The sequence below is a fragment of the Nomascus leucogenys genome, chromosome 23 (assembly GCF_006542625.1).
Source record: "Nomascus leucogenys isolate Asia chromosome 23, Asia_NLE_v1, whole genome shotgun sequence".
Taxonomy (NCBI): domain Eukaryota; kingdom Metazoa; phylum Chordata; class Mammalia; order Primates; family Hylobatidae; genus Nomascus; species Nomascus leucogenys.
In genome coordinates, this window is record NC_044403.1 from 9,240,183 (window position 1) to 9,265,094 (window position 24,912).

General features: G+C 39.1%; 1 protein-coding gene across 3 annotated transcripts in view; it reads left to right on the forward strand.

Annotated features, from left to right (window-relative positions):
- BCAT1 (branched chain amino acid transaminase 1) overlaps positions 1-24,912 on the forward strand; it is a 132,983-nt gene that overhangs the window by 74,834 nt on the left and 33,237 nt on the right. For all 3 annotated transcript variants that reach the window (XM_012502471.2, XM_003265600.4, XM_030804613.1), the window contains exon 6: positions 23,492-23,655. In XM_012502471.2, the coding sequence (XP_012357925.1) occupies positions 23,492-23,655 (164 nt within the window). The remainder of the gene's footprint in view (positions 1-23,491; positions 23,656-24,912) is intronic.

Here is a 24,912-nt window from a genome sequence, read left to right on the forward strand (position 1 = left end):
CGCGTGCCACCACGCCCAGCTAATTTTTGTACTTTTAGCAGAGATGGGGTTTCACCATGTTGGCCAGGCTGGTCCTGAACTCCTGACCTCAGGTGATCTGCCCACCTCGGCCTCCCAAAGTGCTGGATTACAGGCATGAGCCACCGTGCCCAGCCTCCTTCATTTTTAATACTCTTCATAGATACATACTTGTTGTACCAATGTTTTTGTGTGGCTCCTCATGATCAATAATTAAATCTATTACTAAAATCCTTATAGATTTATGATGATAATAAACGGAAGTGTGTATTATTGAAACATGTTTAATTAACTGTTCATATATAACTAGTGAGTAGGGATTGCCAATTAAAAATACCAGGCTACCAGTGCATGGAAATTTGAAGAAAAAAACAACCTGAAATTCAGAATACTCCAAAATCTGAAACTTTTTGAGCACTGACATGACTAAAAATGCTCATTGGAGCATTTCAGATTTCATTTTTTCAGATTAGGGATGCTGAATTGGTAAGCGTAATGCAGATTAATCCAAAATCTGAAACAATCCTAAATCAAAAAGAGTTTTGGTCAGAAGCTTTTTGGATAAGGGATAGTCCAAGCTTTTTGGACTGAAGCTTTTTGGATAAGGTATAGCCTACAATACATAAACACATAATACACGATAATAACTGACCTGAACGTATAGCATCAGTATGGTAGATAAATATTTAAATCCATGTACTTTCATGGATATTATGTTATATAAACTTCTTGTAAAAAGTTAGAGAGTAAAATCATTCACATTACCAAAAGATTTCTCATATTTATAAAGAGGATTATAGTAGCATTTTAATCAGTATCTCCTAAAGTATTTATTTATGGGTTGTTAAATCTAAAAGAGAAACTACAGGCTGGAGAGCTCCAAACTACTGCTGATTACATATCAGTTGGGAATTAAGAGAAAATCTCAGATCATAATATTTAAATAAAAACATTTACATGAATGATTTCTAAATTTTCACTTTACTAGACAAGAAACTAAAATTATATGACTGTCATGTTCAATATTGGATACTAACAACACTACATCCAAGGAAGCCAGGTTTTGCTGATTTTAACCTCGTCCTGTTTAGTAACTCCATGCAGGTACAGTGGTACGAACACATGTGGACACACAGACCCAGACCTTTATTTCCTTGGGGATTCTGGTAAGTGTAGAGGTGTCTTGACCATAGTCAATAGCAGAAATATGCACAACCACAAGCTCTGAAATTCCATTTGATCGTTGCTCTTAGCTTTCCACTTTTTAGGCATATGTCAGTCCCATTTCATCCCATTCTCTCCATTTGGGAGGTGGTAGAGTGAGACAATACTAAACTATACCAGGGCTGAGAATAAGTGTCTTTGAAAAGGGTAAAATCTGATGCTAGAGACAGCCCTGGAAACTGTCAGGAGTTAGCCCAACCAGGACCTGTGACCAGATCCCAGGCTGTCCACCACAGATTTGCAGGCTACCTGCAGATTTGACTTTTTCAAATGTACTCAAAGACAAGCTGACTTTGGCTATTGCAGAAGTTGATTAATTCCTCATATTCAATAAGCTTTATGCTTCTACACTTAGATTGTCCGTAAGTACATCTCTGGAGTTGAGCTCAACTAGAAAGAAGCTGTCTGCATTTAGTTAATACCAGCATTGGATGCACACAGTACAATTTAAATAATGTAGAGCAACATTTTAATCATCTCTCATAAGCAGTTTCCCCATTTGCAACTTCCTGGGAAATCTTTCATTATGAAATGTTCATTAGAACTCCCATTTTAAAATCCTGCTGCCATTTTGTGAGGGGGCAGAAGAAAGGCTGGAGATCAGATTTGTCAGTCTCAAATGGTTCACTCCTTCATTTCTGGTTCACTCCACAGGGAGCTTAAGGACATGTGCATTTCATAGACATGCCTTTCTTTTCCTTTTATCACCTTGTTTTAAATCTTAAGATTGCACATAAAATTCAGCCTGTGATTACCAATTCCCATGAAAAATATTTTCTTTATTCACTGCCTCTATTTGTGCTTATACATCTAATCATGTTTTTCCTTTAAAATTAGTTTCTGTGAACAGAAGAATCTGAAAGATTTAAAGACTAGTTAGCACAGCAGCAATTTATAAATCATTAATTTGGGTACTGTCCATACATTTAACGTGTTCTTTTTCATTGTCCTATTTGATATACATATACACACACATATATATATATATATTCCATTGTTTATAAACAATATTCAGTTTTATTTGCATAACTCAATGTATTTTATATTAACAGCTCTCTTGTTAGTGTCTTAAGACATCGAGTCTGTTTTTAGAGATACAGCCTATTTGCCTTGATTTTAGCCTGTTATAATCAGCTTATTATTATCTGGCCACTCTTACCAGTGAGTATCATCTTGAGGCTGTTCTTGCTCATTTCAACTTGTCATGGGGGATATTTTTTACTCTTTGGAGTTTTGGTACACCAGGTTATTAATTATGCTCCTCATTCATGGTACTTCCATCATGGGGCATATAATGTCCCTGTCTGTGTTTTATTCCCTCTATCTTCATTCACCACTCTCATTTCCTCTCTCTCCACTAGAAATCATTCTCATGTATCAAATTAATATTATTTTGGCTTATATGTGTTTTTAAAAATCTCATCTTTTTTTATATGTGTAATTTTAATTTATGTAAATGACTTTGTCCTGCAGATTTCATTGTGTTTCTTCTCTTTTTCGCCCAGCACTGCGTGTTCCATTTCTATCCAGTCTACTATGTGTACATCAAGTCCATCATTTCTAACTGCTGCAGAGTTCATGATGCCAGGCATCTTCCACATGGTATCCCAATTCCCTAACTGGAATCCCAATTCCCTGCTACCTCACACAATGCTCCAGTGAACAGCTGGAAAATCATACAACCCAAGGCATTATTGAAAGTGATTATATCCCAGCAAAAGGCCCAGGAACGCTACTTTTCAGGAATGGCCTGGTCTCCTTGGCGAAATTGGCATTCGGTCTGTTCTCATCACCGTCCTCTGGCATCAGAAGTGACCCCACTTGTCAGGCACTGTATTCAGTGCTTTCCATGCACTAAATCTGATAACAATCTTTTCTTTCTTTTTTTGAGACAGAGTCTTGCTTTGTTGCCCAGGCTGGAGTGCAGTTGCATGATCTCAGCTCACTGCAACCTCTGCCTCCCGAATTCAAGGGATTCTCCTGCCTCAGCCTCCCCAGTAGCTGGGACTACAAGTGCGCACCACCACCCCTGGCTAATTTTTGTATTTTTAGTAGAGATGGGGTTTCACCATGTTGGCCAGGCTGGTCTTGAACTCCTGACCTCAGGTGATCCACTTGACCTCCCAAAGTGCTGGAATTGCAGGCATGAGCCACTGAGCCCGGCCTGATAACAATCTTGTGAGCAGGTGCTGCTGCAGTATTTTAGGCATGTGAAAGTAGGTCCAAACAGGTGAAATAAGAGCCTGTATGCTCTTTTTTTTTTTGAGAAGGAGTCTCGCTGTTGCCCAGGCTGGAGTGCAGTGGTGCGATCTCGGCTCACTGCAGGCTCTGCCCCCCGGGGTTCACACCATTCTCCTGCCTCAGCCTCCCAAGTAGCTGGGACTACAGGCGCCCGCCACCTCGCCCGGCTAATTTTTTGTATTTTTAGTAGAGACGGGGTTTCACCGTGTTAGCCAGAATGGTCTCGATCTCCTGACCTTGTGATCTGCCTGCCTCGGCCTCCCAAAGTGCTGGGATTACAGGCGTAAGCCACCGCACCCGGTCGAGCCTGTATGCTCTTAACCTCCATCCTGCAACATCTTTTATGTGTCAGTCCCTGCACTAAGTCTAGGGATACTGTGCTGAGCAAAAGCTATCTTCTTGCTTTCACAGAGCTGGGTGTCTGGCAGGGGGTCAGATTTTCGTAATATAAACCCACTAAATGAGTGCATATTGATGGCGGTCACTGCTGTGAAGAAGTGGGAGTGGTTAGCATGGAAACATAGCCCCGATGGGGGCCACTAAGTTCTTTCCCATCTTATTCTACTCTATCTACTTTCATCTCTACTTTTTTCTTTTCTGAGCTGTCAGCTTTCTTGCTCTCAACTATTTTTGATGTATTTAACCAGATTTTATATATTGTATTATGTATTTTATAACATGTATATATATCATATAACATACACATATACATACATACACATAGCCAATTAAGTCTCAAGTTCAATTATAATGCTTCTAAGTTTAGGACTGTCCATTTTCATTTTGGCAGAGAAAATATCTGGTAAAAAATTCAAGTAGAACCAAAGGTATATAATAGATGGGAAGTTTCCTTTTCACTCTCACACTCTCATTTCAATCCAGGGTTCTAGAATTCACCTCCTTCCAAGAAATTCCTATTGCTAGCTTTTCTTATAACCTTTCAGAAATACACATACAGACACACACACACACACCCTTACATGTGTTTGTACATTATTATCTCTCTTTCTACAAAATTGGCAGTGATTTTTTGTCCTGTTTTTGCCACTACTCAAAAAGTTTAAAACAGATACACACCCATAAACATACAATTTAAAGAAAAGAATGAAAGTGAAAATCAATGGACCCAGCCCATGGTTAAGATGAGAGCATGATGGAAAGCCTTTGTGTACCTTCTGCTTTGCCTCCCTTCCCTCTCCAATAGAGTCAACCACTTTGGGGGTTATAGCAGTTCCTTCTTTATGTCCCCCCATCCCCCATCTGGTATGGCATACTCATTTATTACAGATGGACATTTTGGCAGACATATGTAGTGCTTCTCTTTGGTATTTACCTAGGAGTTGAATTGCTGGGTCACAGGGTGTATGTATGTTTCACTTTAGTAGATACTGCTGTTGTAGGACTTTCTCCTTAGTTTAGCTAAAGATGGGGTCCTTGTCCCACGGCCATGAAAAATTAGGCTTGCAGACAATTTGAAAGGTGAGAATAATGGAATTTATTGGGAAAAAAGGGAAACAGGGACTCTCCACAAAGCCAGGGTCCTGCTAGTGTGCTTCTTGCCTTGCAGATTGAATCCCAGGTACCACCCAGGAAGAGGAGGGGCCAGGCTCCTCCCCACTGCGAAAGGTGTGAACGTCTGTGGCTCCCCAGTGTGCACTCCTCCCAGTGTGCAGGCCGGTTGGAGTTTCTCTGGGGTCTCCTTCCCACTTGGCTGTCTCACTGCCAAACTCCCAAAGTGCTTATACATAACAGTTTACTCTCCCATCAGTGGTGTATGTATTTGCTTCATTTCTTTGCCAATACTGATACTTACTAACTTTCCTCATTCTAATGTATACAGTCTTGTGTTATTTGTGGTTTAATTTCCCTGAGAACCAATTATGTTGAGTACCTTTTCATAGGTTGACCAGCTACAGAAGTCCTCTTGTGAAGTGCCTTTGCAAGTCTTTTGTCTTTTTAATTTTTTGCATCTTTGTATATTCTAGATATAAATCCTTTGTCTGATATATGTATCACAAATAACTTCCTAGTCTGTGGCAAATCCTATGTTGGATAAACGTACTGCAAATAGTTTTCCAGTCTGTGGCTAGCTTCTGTGTCTGTGTCTTGCTTTGTCACTTTCTTACTGATATCTTTTGATGAACAGAAGTACTTAATTTTAATGTAGTTAAATTTTTCTTTATGTTTTATAATTTTTATGCATTTTAAAGAAATTTTTTGTTACTTCAAGGTCATACAGGTTAAAGAAATTCTTACTCCAAGAACATTCTTTTAAAGTTTGCTTTTTTTCATTTAAATGAAATCCATATGAAAGTGAACTTTGTATCAATTAACAGATTCGATTTCTTTTTTTTTTTCTACACGGAGACCAAGTTGTCCCATCACCATTTATTGAGTGGTCTATCCTTTCCTCACTGATTACAGTGCCACTTTTGATATGTCAAGTTTCCATAGATGAAGAATATTTCGGGGCTCTCTGTCTGTACCTTCGTTCTTAAAAAATATAAATAGTGGTGATACTATGAACAATTTTGTTTGCATTATTGTTTTTTGCACTTAAAATTTGTCTTGGAGATCTTTCCATTTTGGTACATATGGACATACCCCTATTTTTTTTTCCATTTTCCTAGATGTGGGGTATCCATTGGACATATGTACCATACTGAATTTAATATAGAATGTCATAAATTACAAGATGTAACATTATTATTATTATTATTTTTTTTTTTTTTTTTTTTTTTTTTTTTTTTTTTTTTTTTTTTTTTTTGAGACGGAGTCTCGCTCTGTCACCCAGGCTGGAGTGCAGTGGCGCAATCTCGGCTCACTGCAAGCTCCGCCTCCCGGGTTCACGCCATTCTCCTGCCTCAGCCTCTCCGAGTAGCTGGGACTACAGGCGCCCGCCACCACGCCCGGCTAATTTTTTTTTTTGTATTTTTAGTAGAGACGGGGTTTCACCGTGGTCTCGATCTCCTGACCTCATGATCCGCCCGCCTCGGCCTCCCAAAGTGCTGGGATTACAAGCGTGAGCCACCGCGCCCGGCCTAGGATGTAACATTATTTTATACACTGAGATGAGAATCAAACTGCAACACAGTACTTTCCTGATCATCCTGAGTGATTCATGAGTTAGTTATACTAGCCTTCTTATTTCTTTGAGGTGTACGTTTTCTGAGGGAATCTGCCATTTCTCCTGCCATGAGTTGCATTGCTTGGCTCATGATAGGCATTTTTATTTTTGCATGTAATTTTGTAACAAATGCTAACACGGCTTTATCTTCTTTTTGTTTTTGTTTTTCAAGACGGAGTCTTGCTCTGTTTCCCAGGCTGGAGTGCAGTGGTGCGATCTTGGCTCACTGCAACCTCTGTCTCCCAGGTTCAAGCAATTCTCCTGCCTCAGCCTCCTGAGTAGCTGGGATTACAGGCATGTGCCACCATGCTCGGCTACTTTTTGTATTTTTTTGTAGAGATGGGGTTTCACCATGTTGGTCAGGCTTGTCTTGAACTCCTGACCTCAAGTAATCTGCCCCACTCAGCCTCCCAAAGTGCTGGGATTACAGGCGTGAGCCACTTTCTTCCTATTGTGGGTTTCATTAGAGGGCTTGTTTGTTGCTTTGCAAGAAAACATTGACTTGCTTTTGTTTAACAGTCTTATAAATATTTGTTTCACTAATATCAAATACGTGCCATGCTCCTGCTTTTGTGATGTTCTGTGCAGTAACTTTTCTTCTCAGTGCCAAATCATAAGTTTTTAAAGACATTTAACATGGCACACTCAACATGTGTCACCAATGCCCATAGCCACTGGAAGTATCATCAGTATCAACAGCTATGACTACGTTTGGCAATGACAGCTTTGCCATAACTGCTGCTTAGCCAATAACAATTGTGGAATGCTGAGTCCAGATTTCAAACATGTTAAAGGTAAAAAAAAAAAAAAGATATTTTCGACTCTGTAAAACATGGTAGCATAATTTATATAACCAGTCTCTTGTTGATCAACCATTATATTATTGATACAACAAATACAAGAACTGTTACTAGTAAATTGAGTAAAGCAGGAAAATTAAATTTGGTCTCTTGTTGATCAACCATTAGATTGTTGATACAACCATTATAATGTTGATCAACCATTATGTTGTCGATACAATTATATTTGATGTATTTAACCAGATTTTATATATTATATTCTATTTTATAACATGTATATGTATCATATAACATACACATATACATACATACACACAGCCAATATAATTTCACTCTCAGTCTCTTGTTAATCAACTATTATATTGTTGATACAACAAATATAGTAACTGTTACTAGTAAATTGAGTAAAGCAGGAAAATTTAGAATTTGGGAGCCTTAAAGATGTAGGTTTTGTTATGTTATAGTTATATCCCCTGTTGCACATGAAGACATATATTCAAGGATACTTATTGCAGCTCACACAATTTGCTGATAGGTTGGATGTGGGTGTGAGAGGAGAGATACTGTTTTCCTTTTGGGTGATGGCAACTAGATTGTAATCAGTTACTAAGATGGAGAAGAATGAGGAAGAAGGCTTTTTTTGTTTGTTTGTTGGAGCGATATGGGTAGAATAAAGAGTTAAAACAGTCATGTCATGTAGGTACTATAGTTAGATGTGAAAGTCTATTATTCAGGGGAGAGTTTGGAATTTAAGGGATAGATTCTCGTCTTTAAGCAAAAAAATGCCTTTGAAGGTGAGAAACTAGATTAAGTCTTTAAGGGGGAGAACTGTAGATACAGATTAAAAGAAGTCAAGGACTAACCCCTGGGGCAGGTCAGCATTTAGAAGAAAGGGAGTTTGTAAAATGCCAAGCTGTCTGAGAAGTAGCAGCCTGCAAGGTAGAAAGAAAAACAAGAGAGGTTTAGTGGACTGGAAACCAAGTGAACCTGGAAACCACAAGCAACTGTGGCAAATCCTGCTCATAGGACCAGTGAGATGAGGCCTGAGAATTGAGTATTGGATTTGTCAGTGTGGAAGGTCTTGGTGATCTTGATAAGCATGTGTTAGTAGGGTGGTGGGGTTGCAGTGTTTGGGATTTGAGAGAGAATGAGAGGTTGGGTAGCTATGATGCTGAATATGTACAAATGTCAGGAGGAATTATGCTGCACAGTGGGACAGAGAACGGATGCCTCCCTGGAATGGGACATATGCTAAAGGAAGTATGTGTCTTAGATGGGAGATATTATGGCATATCTCTAAGCTAATAGTAATTAGCCAGAAGGAAGGGAAAACTGGTTGTTAAAATGTTCAAAAGATTTCTCACACTCCTATCATAGTTCTCCTTCTGAGGGTGACCATGTAAGCAGGCAGGGACATGTGACTAAGTAGAGCAGCATCCAACCCCCACCTTGCACAGTCACACATATACTGCTCCATGGACACCATAGTGTCTTGGTGCGAGCTCTTCATTACCTGACTCAATATCTTCTTCCTCATCTTCTCAGCTGGGGTTGTTGGGTACATCTTCATTGCAGATATTAGTATCCTTTGTGGTCTTATTTGTCTTTCTATTCTAGGGACAGCACAGTGGGAGGCCTAGTCAACTAAACCAAACTGGGTATAACCACAAGGTCAAAGTCAGGAGCCAGTGAGGAGATCTCGGTTTTGAGGTCATTCCTGGTGCAATAATAACCATCCTGTAGCATTTTCTTGTCACCTAGAGAAGGCATCAGCAAACTTTTTTTGTAATGGTCTTATAGTAAATATTTTTGACTTTGTAGGCCATATAGCTACTCACCTCTGCTTTTATAGTACAAAAGCAGCCATAGACAATTCATAAATAAATGAACATGTTCCAATAAAACCAATAAAAACAGGCAGCAGGCTGAAGTTTGCTGACTCCTGATTTGGAATCATTCCAGAAAGCGAAATAAAAGCATGGCTTTTTTTTTTTTTTTTTTTTTTTTTTTTGAGACAAGGTCCTGCTCTGTCACCCAGGCTGGAGTACAGTGGTATCGTCATAGCTCACTACAACTTTGACCTGCTGGGCTTTAGCAATCCTCTCAGCTCAGCCTCCTGAGTGTCTAGGATTACAGGCATGTGACATCACACCTGGCTAATTTTTAAATTTTTTGTATCGATGGGGTCTTGCTATGTTGCCAAGGCTCATCTCAAACTCCTGGCCTCAAGTGATCCTCCTATCTCAGGACTCCCAAAGGGCTGGAATTAAAGGTGTGAGCCACTGTGCCCGGCCAAAGCATGGCCTTTCTAAGGGTGACTCATTGTGACACCTCCTGAGTACTTTCATATCAAGTATGCTTGACCACTTTTTAAATAATTCATTCTAAAATCCATATTTAGGATTGATTCCAAATTTGCCAACCTGTATTTCCCAGATAACTGGCATGATAATTCTTGTCTTTTTCCCAAATGCTCATTTTCCACTCTTCAAACATTGAGTATTGACTGAAGTTCTGTGGTCATGTTTACAGTCATTTTTATGCTCTTTGTATTGTACATATGGAATTTATTTACCATTTCTGTTAGCAATGATTTCTTGCAAAAACAGTAACACTTGCTACTTTTACATGCTTAAAAAAATCAAGCCCTGGCACTCTCTACATATTGTCTAATGTAATCCTTATATTAACGCTGTGAGTAGTCATTATCACTTCTTTTACACAGGAGGAAGTTAGAGAAGAGTGTTAAGTGTTCTTTTAGTCTTTTCCACTTTGTCTTTAGTTTTCTCTTAGCTGTTCTTTTAAATTCTAAGGTCATTCTTATCTAAAAACTAAAAAGAATTGATCAGCCTTTTTATCAAGTGTTAAATTTATGCCATCTTTTTTCTTTGAACAGGGCTGGCAAATAAACCTGGATTTATCCCTTAGCCCTGTTATAACAAGTCTCAGAAAATTTGGACTTCGGCTTTCCCAGTGATACATTTTCAAATGCCTATGTATGGATTGCCTGTTAGTTTATTGGCTAGCACTAAAGGAAAACAGGCAAGAGACAAAGGACATTTTCTTTAGGGTGTCAGTCAATGCAACATGTTAGGACTGGCATCAGATTATTTTTTTTAAATGAAAATAATCGAAGTGTGGTAGAAGGTCCTCTAGGTTGTTCTAGCAGTCCTAAATATTGTTAACTGAAGAATGATGGGGCTCATAAATTTGGAAAGGAGAGAGAGGGGTAAAGAGAACAGGAATTTCTGCTGAGCAGGGTGGCTAAGTATATATATATTCAACAGGTTATAGGAGGAGCTGTTAGTATTCATGAAGGGGTGGCACACACATACATAGTAGGCTAACGTGCATGCAACATGCATCACAAGTCACTTTGGGGTGGAGTTTTACATTTAAATGTATTACAGTTAGGTCCTACACATCAAAAGGTGAAGCAGAGGACACAAAGGCCCTCTGTGTTCAGCCTCTGTAGACTGGCCAGAACCACTCTATGGTCAGAGGTCTCTTATCAGGAAAGAATTCTTGTTGTTGTGTTGAAACTGCAAAAGGGAGGGGCAGTGTCAGGCAGGTGGTTGATACCAGTCTTTCAGAAGCACTGATTTCTGTTTAACTTTTAGAGAAGAAAGCTTAATTGGAATGTTACTGGAAAGGGATCCCAGTCTAGACCCCAAGAGAGGATTCTTGAATCTCACACAAGAGAGAATTCAGGATGAGTCCACAGAGTAAGATAAAATCAAGTTTATTAGAGAAGTAAAGAAAGAAAAGAATGGCTACTCTATAAGCAGAGCAGCACTGAAGGCTTCTGGTTGGCTATTTTTACGGTTATTTTTTGATTATATGCTAAACAAGGGTGGATTATTCATGAGTTTTCCTGGAAAGTGGTGGGGAATTCCCAGAACTGAGGGCTTCTCTTTCTTTTAGACCATATAGGGTAGGTTCTGGATGTTGCCATGGCATTTGTAAACTGTCATGGCACTGGTGGGAATGTCTTTTAGCATGCTAATGCATTATAAATAGCCTAAGATAAGCTGTGAGGATGATGAGAGGTCACTTTCCTCACCATCTTGGTTTTGGGGGGTTTTGGCTGGCTTATTTACTGCTTCCTGTTTTTTCAGTGGGTTCTTTGTGACCTGTATCTATCTTGTGTTGTCCTGTCTCATCCTGTAACTACGAATGCCTGACCTCTTAGGAATGGAGCACAGGTGGTCTCAGCTCATTTTATCCATCCCGTATTCAAGATGGAGTTGCTCTGGTTTAAATAGTTCTGACATAGTTCCCCCAATACCCCCAAAGGGACCCTTAATCCTAAAATTTGCAGACGGATGAAGATCCATCTTCTGTAGCTTCTTCTGGCTGAATACAGGTGATGATATTTTTGCCTAACTATTCAGGATAGAGAGGAGCTCAGTCAGAAAGCATCAGTATGGTGAAGGCCCTTCCTAACTCTCGAGTTCTCACAAAAGGTGATATCTGCAAGATTAATAAGTGTTCAATTTAAGAAAATGTTGAGTAATCTTATCCTGCATTGCTGCACAAAGAGTACCACAGCAATATATTCTACAACAGTAAAGCAAAATAAGTATAATTATCCCAACTAAGCTAAATAATAAGCCTTTCCATGAACTAGGCAGTTGTTGGAACCAAGCTGATATGGGGTTGCTAGCCAATTCCAATACATGTTCAGAATTAAAATACTGATCCAGATATTTATGTTATCCTTCTGTTTCTTCTGAGCAGCAGCTAGAGATCACTGGTTGGCTCATAGGAACAAACAGGGTCAATGTAAATGGCAGAAAAAGCTCGAAACAATGAATGGGACTAGAATCGAATAACAAGTATACCACAGTTTCTGAAACATAATTTTTCTCTCTCCAGTCTCCCATTTCTATTGAAAACAAATCATGGTAGGACTGATTTGTTTGCACAGTAAGCTTTAGTCTTATTATGCTTTGCCTGGTTATTTGTATAAAGCATAGCAATAATAATTATTTGCCATATAGGCTTTTTAAAAATTGACTTGGATGTAACTTTGTTCCATAAGAAATCTCAGATTTTCTAAAGCCTTGAGCTGAGACACAGATTTATCTGTGCCTGCAGATACTTGTATGAGTTGTGTGAATTCTCCTCTTGAGATCCCAAGATAACTGGAGCTCCTAGGCCTGTCAGAAAGTGACATTCTTTACTTACTACAGGTCAGGAACCCTGTAAAGGAATTGAATAGGCAAGGTATGAGGCCAGCTTTCCCCAGAGGCTTTTGTCAGCTCTGTAAGTCAACTCTGATTCCTTAAAGCAATCTGTTTATATTTGAAAGAATGCCATTCCAGTCAAAGCCCTGGTAAAACAGACAGTGTCTCTAATTGTGTCCTGTTACAAAGGAAAACCGATTTTTATTGCGCATATGCAAACTACTATGCTGCCATAAGTTAAGAATACTCACAAATAGTTTTCAAATTCTTGAGAAATCAGGTAGAAAGAAATATGCTCCAAAGTTTGCTCATAGGAGTATAATCTACTCAATTTTTAAAAACTGTAAATAGCTCAAAAAAAGGTTTCTTGACTCTGAAAAATGAAACAAAGGATCAGCAACATTTTAAGCAAAAAGTCACTAGAAGGTTAGTTTGTTCTTTTATTAGTTTAGTCCATGCTCTTAATTCCTGTTTGCTCAATATTTATGAACATATTAGTTTCCCAAGGGAGACTCTTGGAAGTTTTTTTCCTCTCTATTTTAATGGCACACTTTCCGAAATTTTCAGAAACCTGCATTTAAGAGCCCTCTATCTGATTATAAACCATCTTTTAAAGAGGATCAAAACAAGACAACAATTTTTTGTGGATAACATAAAGTTTTAGGGAAGCCATAGTTAAAGACACAATTGACTAGAAATTTTGGTTACTTCTGTGGCATACAACAATTTTACATAACAATTACAATTATTACTGATAACATACACTAAGTCATATCAGAATTTAAGAGTTTCCCATAATTTTAGAGCACATACCAATAACATATTTATACAAATACAGCCCAAAGAAAGCTAAACACCATTTCATATTTGACAATGCTTCCTGTATGATTTTAATATACCAAGTAAGCCAAATATGTCATTTTTGGACTTTAGGGGACCTCATATCTAAAGTATTGACCGGATCAGAAAAAGGCATAATATAGAATTTGATTTAGAAAGTTTGTCAAATATCAAAGATTTAAAACACTTGATATTATAAAATCGAATCCCAGGTCACTGTAAAGTCATCTATTTAGCCAAAATGATAACACAAAGATTTTCCAAAAGCAAAGTCCTTTACTCATTGATAGAGGGAAGACAACTTTCCAAACAATGTCTCACTTTTTCTTCTTTATCTTGTTGTTTATTCAAAAGGCAAACAAAAATCTTCCATTATCTTTTAATATTACATGAAAATTTGGTTCGAGAGAAAGCCAAATTTCATCTTTGCATTAATAAATGTCAAATCCAATTCTTAAGAAATCTCGTAGACAAATCTATTCAATCTTAATCAATTTTACCATGAGATAAGATTCTCATAAACCTTTTGTAGTCCTTTACAATTTTTTGTTGTTGTTGTTAAAGAGCAGATTAATGCTCTAAGAAAACCCTGTTGTGCTTTTATTCCAATGTTCTATTTATGGAAAAACTGAATAATACCCTGTAACTTTAGCTAATAGTTTCACACACAGAATTTCTTTTACAAGATTAATTTTCACTGACCTCCCACAACTTGCTCAAACCTTTAGCTTTATCCTATGTAACTTAAAACAATCCTTTAACTCTGTAAACTAGGCAATAAGACCACATTCCCATGCCTTCTTATAATCTTTTACCAAAAACACATTCCATTTTCCTTACAGGCCTTGTAGGTAACACTGTTTCTCTGGTAGCCTCAATTACATAAGCTACAATGTTAACTCTTAGCAACTTTTATATTTGGTGAAAAGTCTGATAAGTAAGTGGTTTTAATTATGAACCAGGTGTGGAGCCTAGGACACCAGATAGAAGTGCAAATAAGGTCCGACTCTTTCCAGCATAGCTAGGGGGCATGGCCAACTCCACATGTCCCCAGGCCCTATGTAGAATCTAATGGCTCCAAAGCAGGTAAGTTGAACAATTATCAAGTTAAAGAAGCAGTTTATGGCATTGAAGCATTTAGCAAATCTAATTTAATCTGACCTAATTTAGACCAGATGTCTAAATTTTGAAGACATTTTTATTTTATCAATAATATTTGACTCTCTTTATTTCCCGAAGATTATTAAAGTCCCATGAATTAAAAGGTGTTAAGGTTTTTATTTTTCTGACAAAATTTTCAATTTAAATGCTTATATTTTAAGCCAATTAATTAGAGCTCTTTTATATACATATCACACATAGAACATATATAAATACACAGACAAACAGAAGACCTAGTAGTCGTTAATTTTTTCATTTGCCAGCTTTTAAGTATCTTAGTTGGATTTCTGGCTTCAGGGTGGAGCAACGTGGGGACAGAGCCAGGAAAACATGCAGTTCCTAGAGCCTAATAAACAGGCACAGTTAGAAGGCAAAACAGATTCCCCAAAATTACAGATCCCATTTTTATATTGGATTCTGGATCCCAAAAAGAGGGAATCAGCCCATCCCCTCTGGGAGTTTTGGAAAGTACAGAAGGACGTTTCCATACCTTCTAGGTGGCCAAGAGCATGCTTCTCTGATTCAAATGTGCACAGAGTGGGGTAGTCCCCTATAACTGCTATTAGCCTTCCCTTAAAGTGTATTTCCTACCTAGTTATTACACACCAAGCTTAAAAACTCTCCTATAATGCAAAGCAATTTCTGATACCCCTACAAGTAAAAAACATTAGGTAACACAATGCAAATCAGAGCAATGCCTTGGATTTTGAGAGGGATCTGTTCGCCTCCAATTCCTGGGGTTCCTTGAGGAAAACAGAGATTTTTCCCAAAAGAGAACGTGTGGTGCTTCCTCAGTTTTTTCTAAGGAGGCCCAGACTGTTAGAAATGATCTTAGGTCCTCTCAATGTGGGCATCAAGAGTGGCAAGAAAACAAAATGAGAAAAACAATTCAGTTGACTGAGAAGAAAAAAGTTATTTTTTCTAGAAAAAGATCCAAGAAGAGAAAAAAATATATAAAAGCCTGCCAGATAGATGATAGATAGATAGATAGATAGATAGATAGATAGATAGATAGATAGATAGATAAATCTTGGACATCACTTTTTTAATTAAGCTGACTTTTAACCAAATCTCTTATTACCAGACTCTAGCCGGGACAAACAGCTAATATTTCTGGCTTTTGAACTTTACCAGAAGGAACCTCCCAGGTGAAACCAATAAGCCTTAACTAAGGTTCTGATTTGACCACAGGTGTGGGAGGTATTTTCAAAGAGGTGGTAAGTAGTTTTTACAAGATCTAGAACCGCCAAACATAGCTCAGAGAAAGGAAAATTCAAGACAGGGAGTCAGAAGTTGTTCATGAAGGGAAGAGAATTAATAAATGGCAAAGGACACACAGATATCAAACCAGAAAGGACTCATTCCCGAAGCTAGGAATTGAACCCAGGCCACCACTAGGAAATAGCAAAGCCTTAGCTACTGAGCCGCAATACTGCACAGTCTCCATTTCTCCTCCGAGAAGGAGCCTAGAGCAGCCAATTTTGAGCTTGCAAAGGCTTTTAACTGCTCAACATAATTTTTAGGACTAACTGACAGGAACCCCAACATTCACACCCTCTGGATGGCAGAGATCAGGAGAAAGTACCACCATATGGTTACAAGGTCAAGCTTTCAAGGACATAAAACAAGACGAGAAGGAAACTTCATCCAGTTTTTGTTTCAGGGACCTGCAGAAAAGTTTGTAACTGACCAGTTTGCTGGCCAGCTTGAGGAGCAGATTTGTAGGATTCCTAGGCCCGCATTCTATCCTGTGGCTAATGCCGTAATAGAATATAATAGAATATTATAATAGAATAGAATATTACAGACTAGGCAGCTTCAACCACAGGTGTTTATTTTCTCACTGCTCCAGAGTCTAGAAGTCCAAGATGAGGGTGCCCGCAAAGCTGATTTCTGGTAAGAGCTCTCCTCCTGGCTTGTAGATGGCCACCTTCTCCCTATGTCCTCTCTGGGCCTTTCCTCTGTCTGGCCAAGGGAGCTATCTCTGGTGTCTTTTCCTCTTCTTTTTTTTTTTTTTTTTTTTTTTTGAGACGGAGTCTCGCTCTGTCACCCAGGCTGGAGTGCAGTGGCGCAAATCTTGGCTCACTGCAAGCTCCGCCTCCCGGGTTCACGCCATTCTCCTGCCTCAGCCTCTCCGAGTAGCTGGGACTACAGGTGCCCGCCACCACACCCGGCTAATTTTTTTTGTATTTTTATTAGAGACGGGGTTTCACCGTGGTCTCGATCTCCTGACCTCGTGATCCACCCGCCTCGGCCTCCCAAAGTGCTGGGATTACAAGCGTAAGCCACCGCGCCCGGCCTCCTTATAAGGACAGCAGGCCTATGGATTAAGGCCTCACTTTCATGACTTCATTTAAGTTTAATTACCTCTTTAAAGGCCCGATGTCCAAATACAGTCACATCGTGGGTTAGGATTTCAACATAGGAATTTTAGGGACACAATTCAACCCATAACAGGAGGGCATTGGAAGGAGAGCGTTCCAGGCAGAGGGAGTAGTGCAGTAGAGCATACGGAAGTAGGAAAGTGAGGAGCAATGGAAGGGGTTCATTATGGTTTGAGCGTGGGGTGTGTAGAGGGTGAAGGCTATTGTTTCACCCAGTGCAGTGAGGTCTGTCATCCACACCGGGGTTTTACAGTGGGAGAAAGGAGGATGTTTATTTGCAGGCCAACAAGCAAACAGAATCAGGGAGCTCATGCTTAAGACCTAAACTCCCCAGTGGCTTACATGTAAGGTGCAGAGGTTACAGGCAAAGGCATCAGTCAACACATGGAAGTCATATATTGGTTTGGCCTAAAAAGGTGGGATATCTTGAAGTAGGGACTTACAGGTTACAGGTAAATCCAAATATTTTCTGATTTGCATATTGATTAAGGAAGGGGATATTTGTCTAAAGATGGGATCAGCAGGCCAGGCATGGTGGCTCATGCCTGTAATCTCAGCACTTTGAAAGGCTGAAGAAGGAGGGTAACTTGAGGCCAGGATTTCAAGACCAGCCTAGTCAACATGGCAAGACTCTGTCTCTAAAAAAAATAAAAAAGAAAAAAAATAGAGATGAAATCAGCAGAAAGGAATATTAGGTCTGGCCCATGGGCGGACTTCCTCCAGGCCTCTCAGAAAGAAATTTAAGACAAAGAATGGTGCCAGGCATGGTAGTTCACGCCTGTAATCCCAGCACTTTGGGAGGCTGAGGCGGGCAGATCACTTGAGATCAGGGATTTGAGACCAGCCTGGCCAGCATGGGGAAACTCCATCTCTACTAAAAATACAAAAACTAGCCAAGTGTGGTGGTGCACGCCTGTAATCCCAGCTCCTCAGGAGGCTGAGGCAGGAGAATCGCCTGAACCTGGGAGGCGGAGGTTGCAGTGAGCCAAGATTGCACCACTGCACTCCAGCCTGCGCAAGAGAGCGAGACTCAAGACTCCATCTAAAAAAAACAAAATGAAAAACAAAGAATGGTGATAATTCAGTCCTCAATTCCTTTTCTTTTTCTTTCTTTCTTTTTTTTTTTTTTTGTTTTTTGTTTTTACTGCTCCCGCGGAGCAGGGCTACCTCATAGCCAGTGTGCCCAGAGTTGTCTCAGTTCCCTCGTATCTGGGGTCTGGAAGATCCATTTGATGGGGATCCAGGTTCTGAAAAACAACTCTGGGACATCAGTTAAGATGTTATCTTTAGTTTCTATAGGAAACCAAACATCTTCTGACTCTGACTTCCTTGGTGATTGTTTTAAGCTACTGTTTCCCTTTTTTGCTTATCAAGTTGCTCATTTACTTCTCAAGGCTAGCCATATGACTGGACTTTCTCTTGAAGGAACTCAGGGGCGGGAGGCACCCAGCAGGCCCCTAAGAGGTATCCCTGCTGTGTCTCACTATGGGTGAAGGCTCAGCTGGAAGAAAGCTAGACACCAGTTTGAACTCTCTTAAAGTAAGGAGATCTTGGGTACTTTATTAATATTTTTTTCAAGCTTTGGTAAAGTATGAAATAACTCTGGATTAAGAGGAGAAGAACTACAACTTAATAACCATGAAATTTGGGCAAATTGTTTGTTTGAAGCCTCAGTTTCCTCAACCTAAAAATAGGAATTATAACTTTTTGAATTGTTCTGTTATATGAGATAATGACAGTGAAGTATTTTGGAGCCAAAAAGCAATGCATACTATTGAGGGTTATTATTATTTTTTAATCTTTCAGCAAGCCAGTTATAGTAGCTTTTCCTATATAAACACAGTATGAATTCAGTGCCCTCGCTTTCCTGACCCTCACAGCATTCAAGCCCTGTATGGACTGCTGAGTTCTCTCCCTTGCAGCACCCCTTAGTCCAGTATTCTTTACTATTTTCCACTCTAACAATTAAACTTCTTTCAAAAGAACTGGCAGTAGTTTTTTAAAAAAGAAAACATGCTACTCTTCGAATTAAAAAAAATTGTGTTGCTTTAGGAAAAATGTTCTTCTGTCTTTTCCAATTATCTTATTTCTTCTGCCTCTCATCTGCCTTGCCTAGGCAGAATTATTCTCAAGCCTGCACATGCTGCTGTGCCTCTCTGCCTTCTAGGCCAAAACATAGGCTAACAGTACTCTTCTCAGCTCACTGAGCTCTTTCCTGCTGTCATTCAAATCACCTCTAAAATCCTGCCTTTCGATAAAGTAATTTCTGACTGACCCAGAGGAAAGTGATGATTTTCTCTGTGACATGTCTTTTTATTTTCCATCACACTCAGTGTCTTGTCCTTCTATGCAAAATATCCATGTATTTCAAAACCCTTGTATATGTATTTGCCATTTATTTGTGAGGTATAGCTCGTGAAGTAAAAAAAGTCTTTATTTTTTTAACACATCAGCATTTCGGCTTCAAAGTCAATGTGGTCTCTTGAGAAGTTAAATACGCTGCATTTGAAATTTTATATTTCTCATTTTTCATGTTTTTTTTTAAAGCCCCTTTTAATTCCTCATGTATTTGAATATTCCAGGAAGCTAGTAGAGTAAAAAGCCAAAGTGTTAAAGTGTTTATAAGGAAATATGACTCATTGAAACTGACTTAGACAATTCATCAGCTATTGTCATCCATATGTTCTCATTATTTATGTGGCTTTTGCTTTATTTAATCAGATGACTGAACTTATCATCGTGGAATTTTGCTTATAGTTGTTTAATATTATATAATAAAATACTCTTGTGTGAAACAAGTTAATTGACTTTTTTTAATTAAAAAAAATTTATGTGAGAGTCAGGAGTTACATATGCAAGTTTGTTACATGGGTATATGTTGTGATACTAAGGTTTTAGCTTCTAAGGATCTCATTGCCCAAGTAGTGAACCTAGTACACTATAGGTAGTTTTTCTAAACACTTTTCCCCTCCCCCTCTTTCGGAATCCCCAGTGTTTACTGTTTCCATCTTTGTGTCTATATGTACCTAATGCTTAGCTCTCACTTATAAGTGAGGACATGTGATATTTTGGTTTTCTGTGTCTGTGTTAATTCATTTAGGATAGAGAGACTCCAGCTGCATCTGTGTTGCTACAAATGACATGAGTTCATTCTTTTATGTGGCTGCATAGTATTCCATGGTTTATATGTATTACATTTTCTTTATTCAGTCCACCATCGATGGTCACCTGGGTTGATTCCATGTCTTTGTTATGGTGGACAGGGCTGTGAGAAACATATGAGTACAGTTATCTTTTTTTGTATAACAGTTCATAATGAAATACTCTTAACAGCAGCACAGAATTTAGATTGCTTTTCAGGCTAGAAAGGATAATTGAAACATAGAAACAAATAATGACTCCTAAGCATAGAAACAGACCTAATCATAAAGCTCTCTTCCTCTCTTTCTGCCTAGTGTTAGATCTTATTTATTCTGTCTTAAAGCACTGTGACCATTTTCAGTGAAATCACAGTTTTATGCATGACAAGACAGTGAATTGGTGTAAGTAATCATTTGAGGATGAAGATGACTAGTCTGTGATCACCACCAGTACTTGAAGTACTTGTAAAACATGAATTGACCTTGGTTAAATTGCAGAAAATAAAGTATTAGTACACATAAACACATTTTCTCTCAGCATTGAAAAGTTATAGTCTATAATTTACCTGCTTGCTAAGAATGAAAATATTACTTAGAGGTTTATCAAGACCTTTTTTCTAGAAATGGATTTAATGTACAGAATTATTCCATTTTCTATCTGTGCTCTGTGTACTACCACCAAGTGGAATAAAATGCAAATTTACCTGTTAAAATCAGGAGAAGAAAATGACCCAGGTGAAATTTATTTCAGGAAAAAATTTTCATAACACGTTGTTGTTACTTCTTTTAGTATAATGTAGTTTGCATAAAATACATTAGTTTGGAGTGAAAAAAGTCCCAGCCATTTTTGTGATAGCTATTAAAATGCTATTAGCTTGTCCACAAATAAGCTATTCTATTCAGAAACTTAGAAGCTAGGTAAATTATTGAGACGATGCCAGCATATTATATCTCTAAATTATGTTGAGAAGCTTCTCTTAATTCCTCATCACTAGGGTGTATTAGTCCATTTTCAAACTGCTATAAAGAACTACCTGAGACTGGGTAATTTATGAAGAAAAGAGGTTTAATTGACTCACAGTTCTGCAGGCTTAACAGGAAGCATGACTGGGAGACCTCAGGAAACTTACAGTGGTAGAAGGTGAAAGAGAAGCAAGGACCTTCTCATGGCAGCAGGAGAGAGAGAGAGAGCACAGGGGAAGTGCCACACACTTTTAAACCATCAGATCTCATGAGAACTCACTCACTCTCACAAGTACAGCAAGGAGGAAATTCACCCCCATGATCCTATCACCTCACACTGGGCCCCTCCTCCAATTTGACATGAGATTTGGGCAGGGACACAAATCCAAACCATATCATAGGATTCGTTAAAAAATCTAACATATTCTGCTTCAAGGCACCCACGAAATGAAGGTGTCATTTCTTAACTGAGAGGTTAAATAAAAGTGCAGAGATAAGATGGTTAAGTTTTATTGTAGCTGGGAAGAAAAGCAGGTGTGTGTATTATGCTTAGGTTTTTCCTCCCAGACAATGAAACCAAAAAAGGCAAATGAAGCTTTAAGGTGCTTTATCCTTTACTGGTAGGATGGTCCTCCTTTAATCTTCAGTCTCCGTTAAAGAACACACACAAGCTAACAATCAAAACCTGTTGTTGCTTGCTGACGGATTTCTCTAACATAGTCTTCCATCAACCATCATAGGTTTGTTGTGGCCACCCAGGCCCTTTGGTCGTCATGTTCCCATGGAATGCTAATGAAATTACCTTCCCATTTCCTATGGTGGCATGCCTTTCAGATGGCATTGGTGTGTGCTTGTGCAAACGCTTTTTTTTGTGCTCCTGAATATTTTACCTGCCTGACTTTGGTGATTTAAGTGTTGAGCAGTGGGTGAGGGATAGTGGGGCAATGGGTAGTAAGGGGAAGTTTAATTGAAGTTCAGATAAAAATATCCCTCAAAAAACATTACAAAGCCACAAAATCAGCTGAAGTTGAGTCTTTTCTATTGTAAAGATTCTCTTTATTTTCCTGACAGATCCCCATTCCTATCCAGGTAGACCAGGCTCTAGTGAAGATTGGACACAAGTGGTTTACTTAACCTAAACTCTTTACTTAACCGAAACTCTTAACCTAAATTAGTCCTGGCTTGTTTTTTTACTTCGTGTGGCCTTGAATTGCTGAGGATAGTCCAGTGATCATTTCTACCTTAATATGTAGCCTTCAAAACTTTGGGTCTCTCAGTTTTCTTCCTTAATAAACAATGAACCCTAATTATTTATAACTGCTCTTGTGCTGGAGGAATTGGCAGGATTTTGCACTGTGGGCTTCTGGCTTTACAGTGTGGGAAAGATGGCCTTCTATATTTGTTATTTATAAGTCATTCATTCCCTGTTTTTTTTTTTGATGATATTGTTAAATAAAAAAAACTTCAGCCGAATTAAATTTAAAAGGGTTTAACTGAGCAAAGAACCATTCTCAACTCGGTCAGCCTTCCCAGCCAGAGTAGTCCCTGTGACTTCAGCGCAGCCACATGGTGGAAGAGGATTTATGGACAGAGAAAGGAAAGTGACATACAGGAAACAGAAATGAGGTTCAGAAACAGCTGGCTTGGTTATAACTCAGCGTTTGCCTTATTTGAACATGGTTTGAACAGTTGGCCACGTTTGATTGGCCAAAACTCAGTAATTGGCACAAGAGTAGGCTACCGTCTGTTTATAATATCCATTTAAGTTATAGTTCATGATGTACAAAGAAATCTTTAGGCTGAGCTTAAAATGTAATGAGGCAGCTGTAGGCTAAACTTGATTTAACAGTACTTATCCCGCTATTGAAATTGCACTCTTGCTACCTGCTAGTTGATGTGGGCAGGCGTGCTAATGATACATTCCCCTGCACCTACCACCTGCTGAAGACCCTGCCATATCCTGAAGCAGTCACTTAGGCTACGAAACAGAAGGATAAGTTAGAGAAGTAAATATTATATTTTACCCCCCAAAGACTAAAACCATGTCTGGGTTCTCCCCTTTCTCAATTCCCAATCATGCAGCCTTGAAAGGTGTTATATAGATATTTGTTAGAAATATGTCTCTCCTCCAAAACCCTACTAACACACAGAAATGGACAAATCTAGCTTTTTTGCTAAAATCATAACAACTCAGAAAGAAAAGCAAAATGAAATGTATGTGCTCCATTCTCAGGATTTCCTTCTTAAAAACCATTAGACTTTGTGTAACTCAATTTTAAAAGTATGGTAATAGCTATTGTCATTCGATGGCTCCTTCTGGGAGACAGATATAAATCTATTCTAGACTTTAAGACTGGTGTCCACATTTTAAGTTATGGTTGTATGTACTTCTACTTTGTTGCAGCCTTCTCTTGGAGTCAAGAAGCCTACCAAAGCCCTGCTCTTTGTACTCTTGAGCCCAGTGGGACCTTATTTTTCAAGTGGAACCTTTAATCCAGTGTCCCTGTGGGCCAATCCCAAGTATGTAAGAGCCTGGAAAGGTGGAACTGGGGACTGCAAGATGGGAGGGTAAGTAAATCTGTATCTCTGTCTAAAGGAAAGAGCCCTTCATGACCATTTAGTTAGTGCCATTTCACTTCAGTATGAATACATACAATACTTTTCAAACTTTAATACTCATTGTGTTTCATGGTTAATTTTCAGTTTAATCTTTCAGCAAGCCAGCTATAGTAGCTTTTCCTATACAAACACAGTATGAATTCAGCGCCCTCGCTTTGAGATGTGCTAGTTTAAAGGATAGCCCATGGCCCTTCGTAAGGGAGAAACACTGGATATGATATCTAGGCAAGAACTGAAGTAAGAAACTAAAACAAGCATCACATCAGTGCTTTGGATAAACTTCCCCTGGGCGCTGGTCTCTGGCTGCAGGCTGATGGCTGGCATTAAAGAGCATCTGGTCCTGGGACCCAGGCTCTCAGTTGGCTCCAGGGAGTCCTGTCTGGGGAAGGTGCCCGCTTCACTGAAGTGCTGTCTTCATTGCCACAGATTGTGGCCACACCTGCTGCCAACTGGCTGTGGGACAGCCTTGCTTTGGCTCTGTCAGGCCAGTCTCATAGGCCATATGTAGCTGGCAGGAAATAAAAGAGCATTTGAAAAGCTTTGGACGATTTCGGGGGTGGACTTGGCCATGAGTTGGGAATGCCCCTATGGGTGAACGAGAATAACTGGATTAAGCAGCATGGGTTCTTGCTTTGCATGTATCAAATGGTGCTGTTCGTATACCCAGGGCAGCAGCTGTCCTAGAAGGTGACTGCATGGCAGTCTTGTGGGCCCTGGTAGGACATTTAGGTTCAGGAGGCAGGGGAGAGTCACATGATGTGCTGCTGGGGTATGAGAGGCAATGACCACTGGCTTTGACCCTTCTGTAGTCTTGCTGTATTTCCTTTTTCTTTTCTCTCCTCACCTACTCAAAGAAAAAAAGAATGGTTATAAAAGTCATCCCCACTGGCAACTTTAGCAACTGCAGTCCCTTAATGGGTAGAGAAATCCAAATAGAGTGCATTAAAACTAGGAAGTCTATTCTCCTTCTGGTTTAGAGCACACCTTCCTGTGTCCTAGGCTAGCCAGGTTGAAAACTCCTTTTGTTCACTCTTGATTTCTTTTTTTACTGGTTCATACTTCTTCGCAGAGCATGTGCCTATGTACCACTGCATACCATATATATATACCATATATAGAGAGTAAATAAACAGTCTTGATGAGAAGTAATAAGGAAAAAGTTTCCCTTTTTAAAATATTGCTTTCTAGCTCCCCCACCTGTCTAGG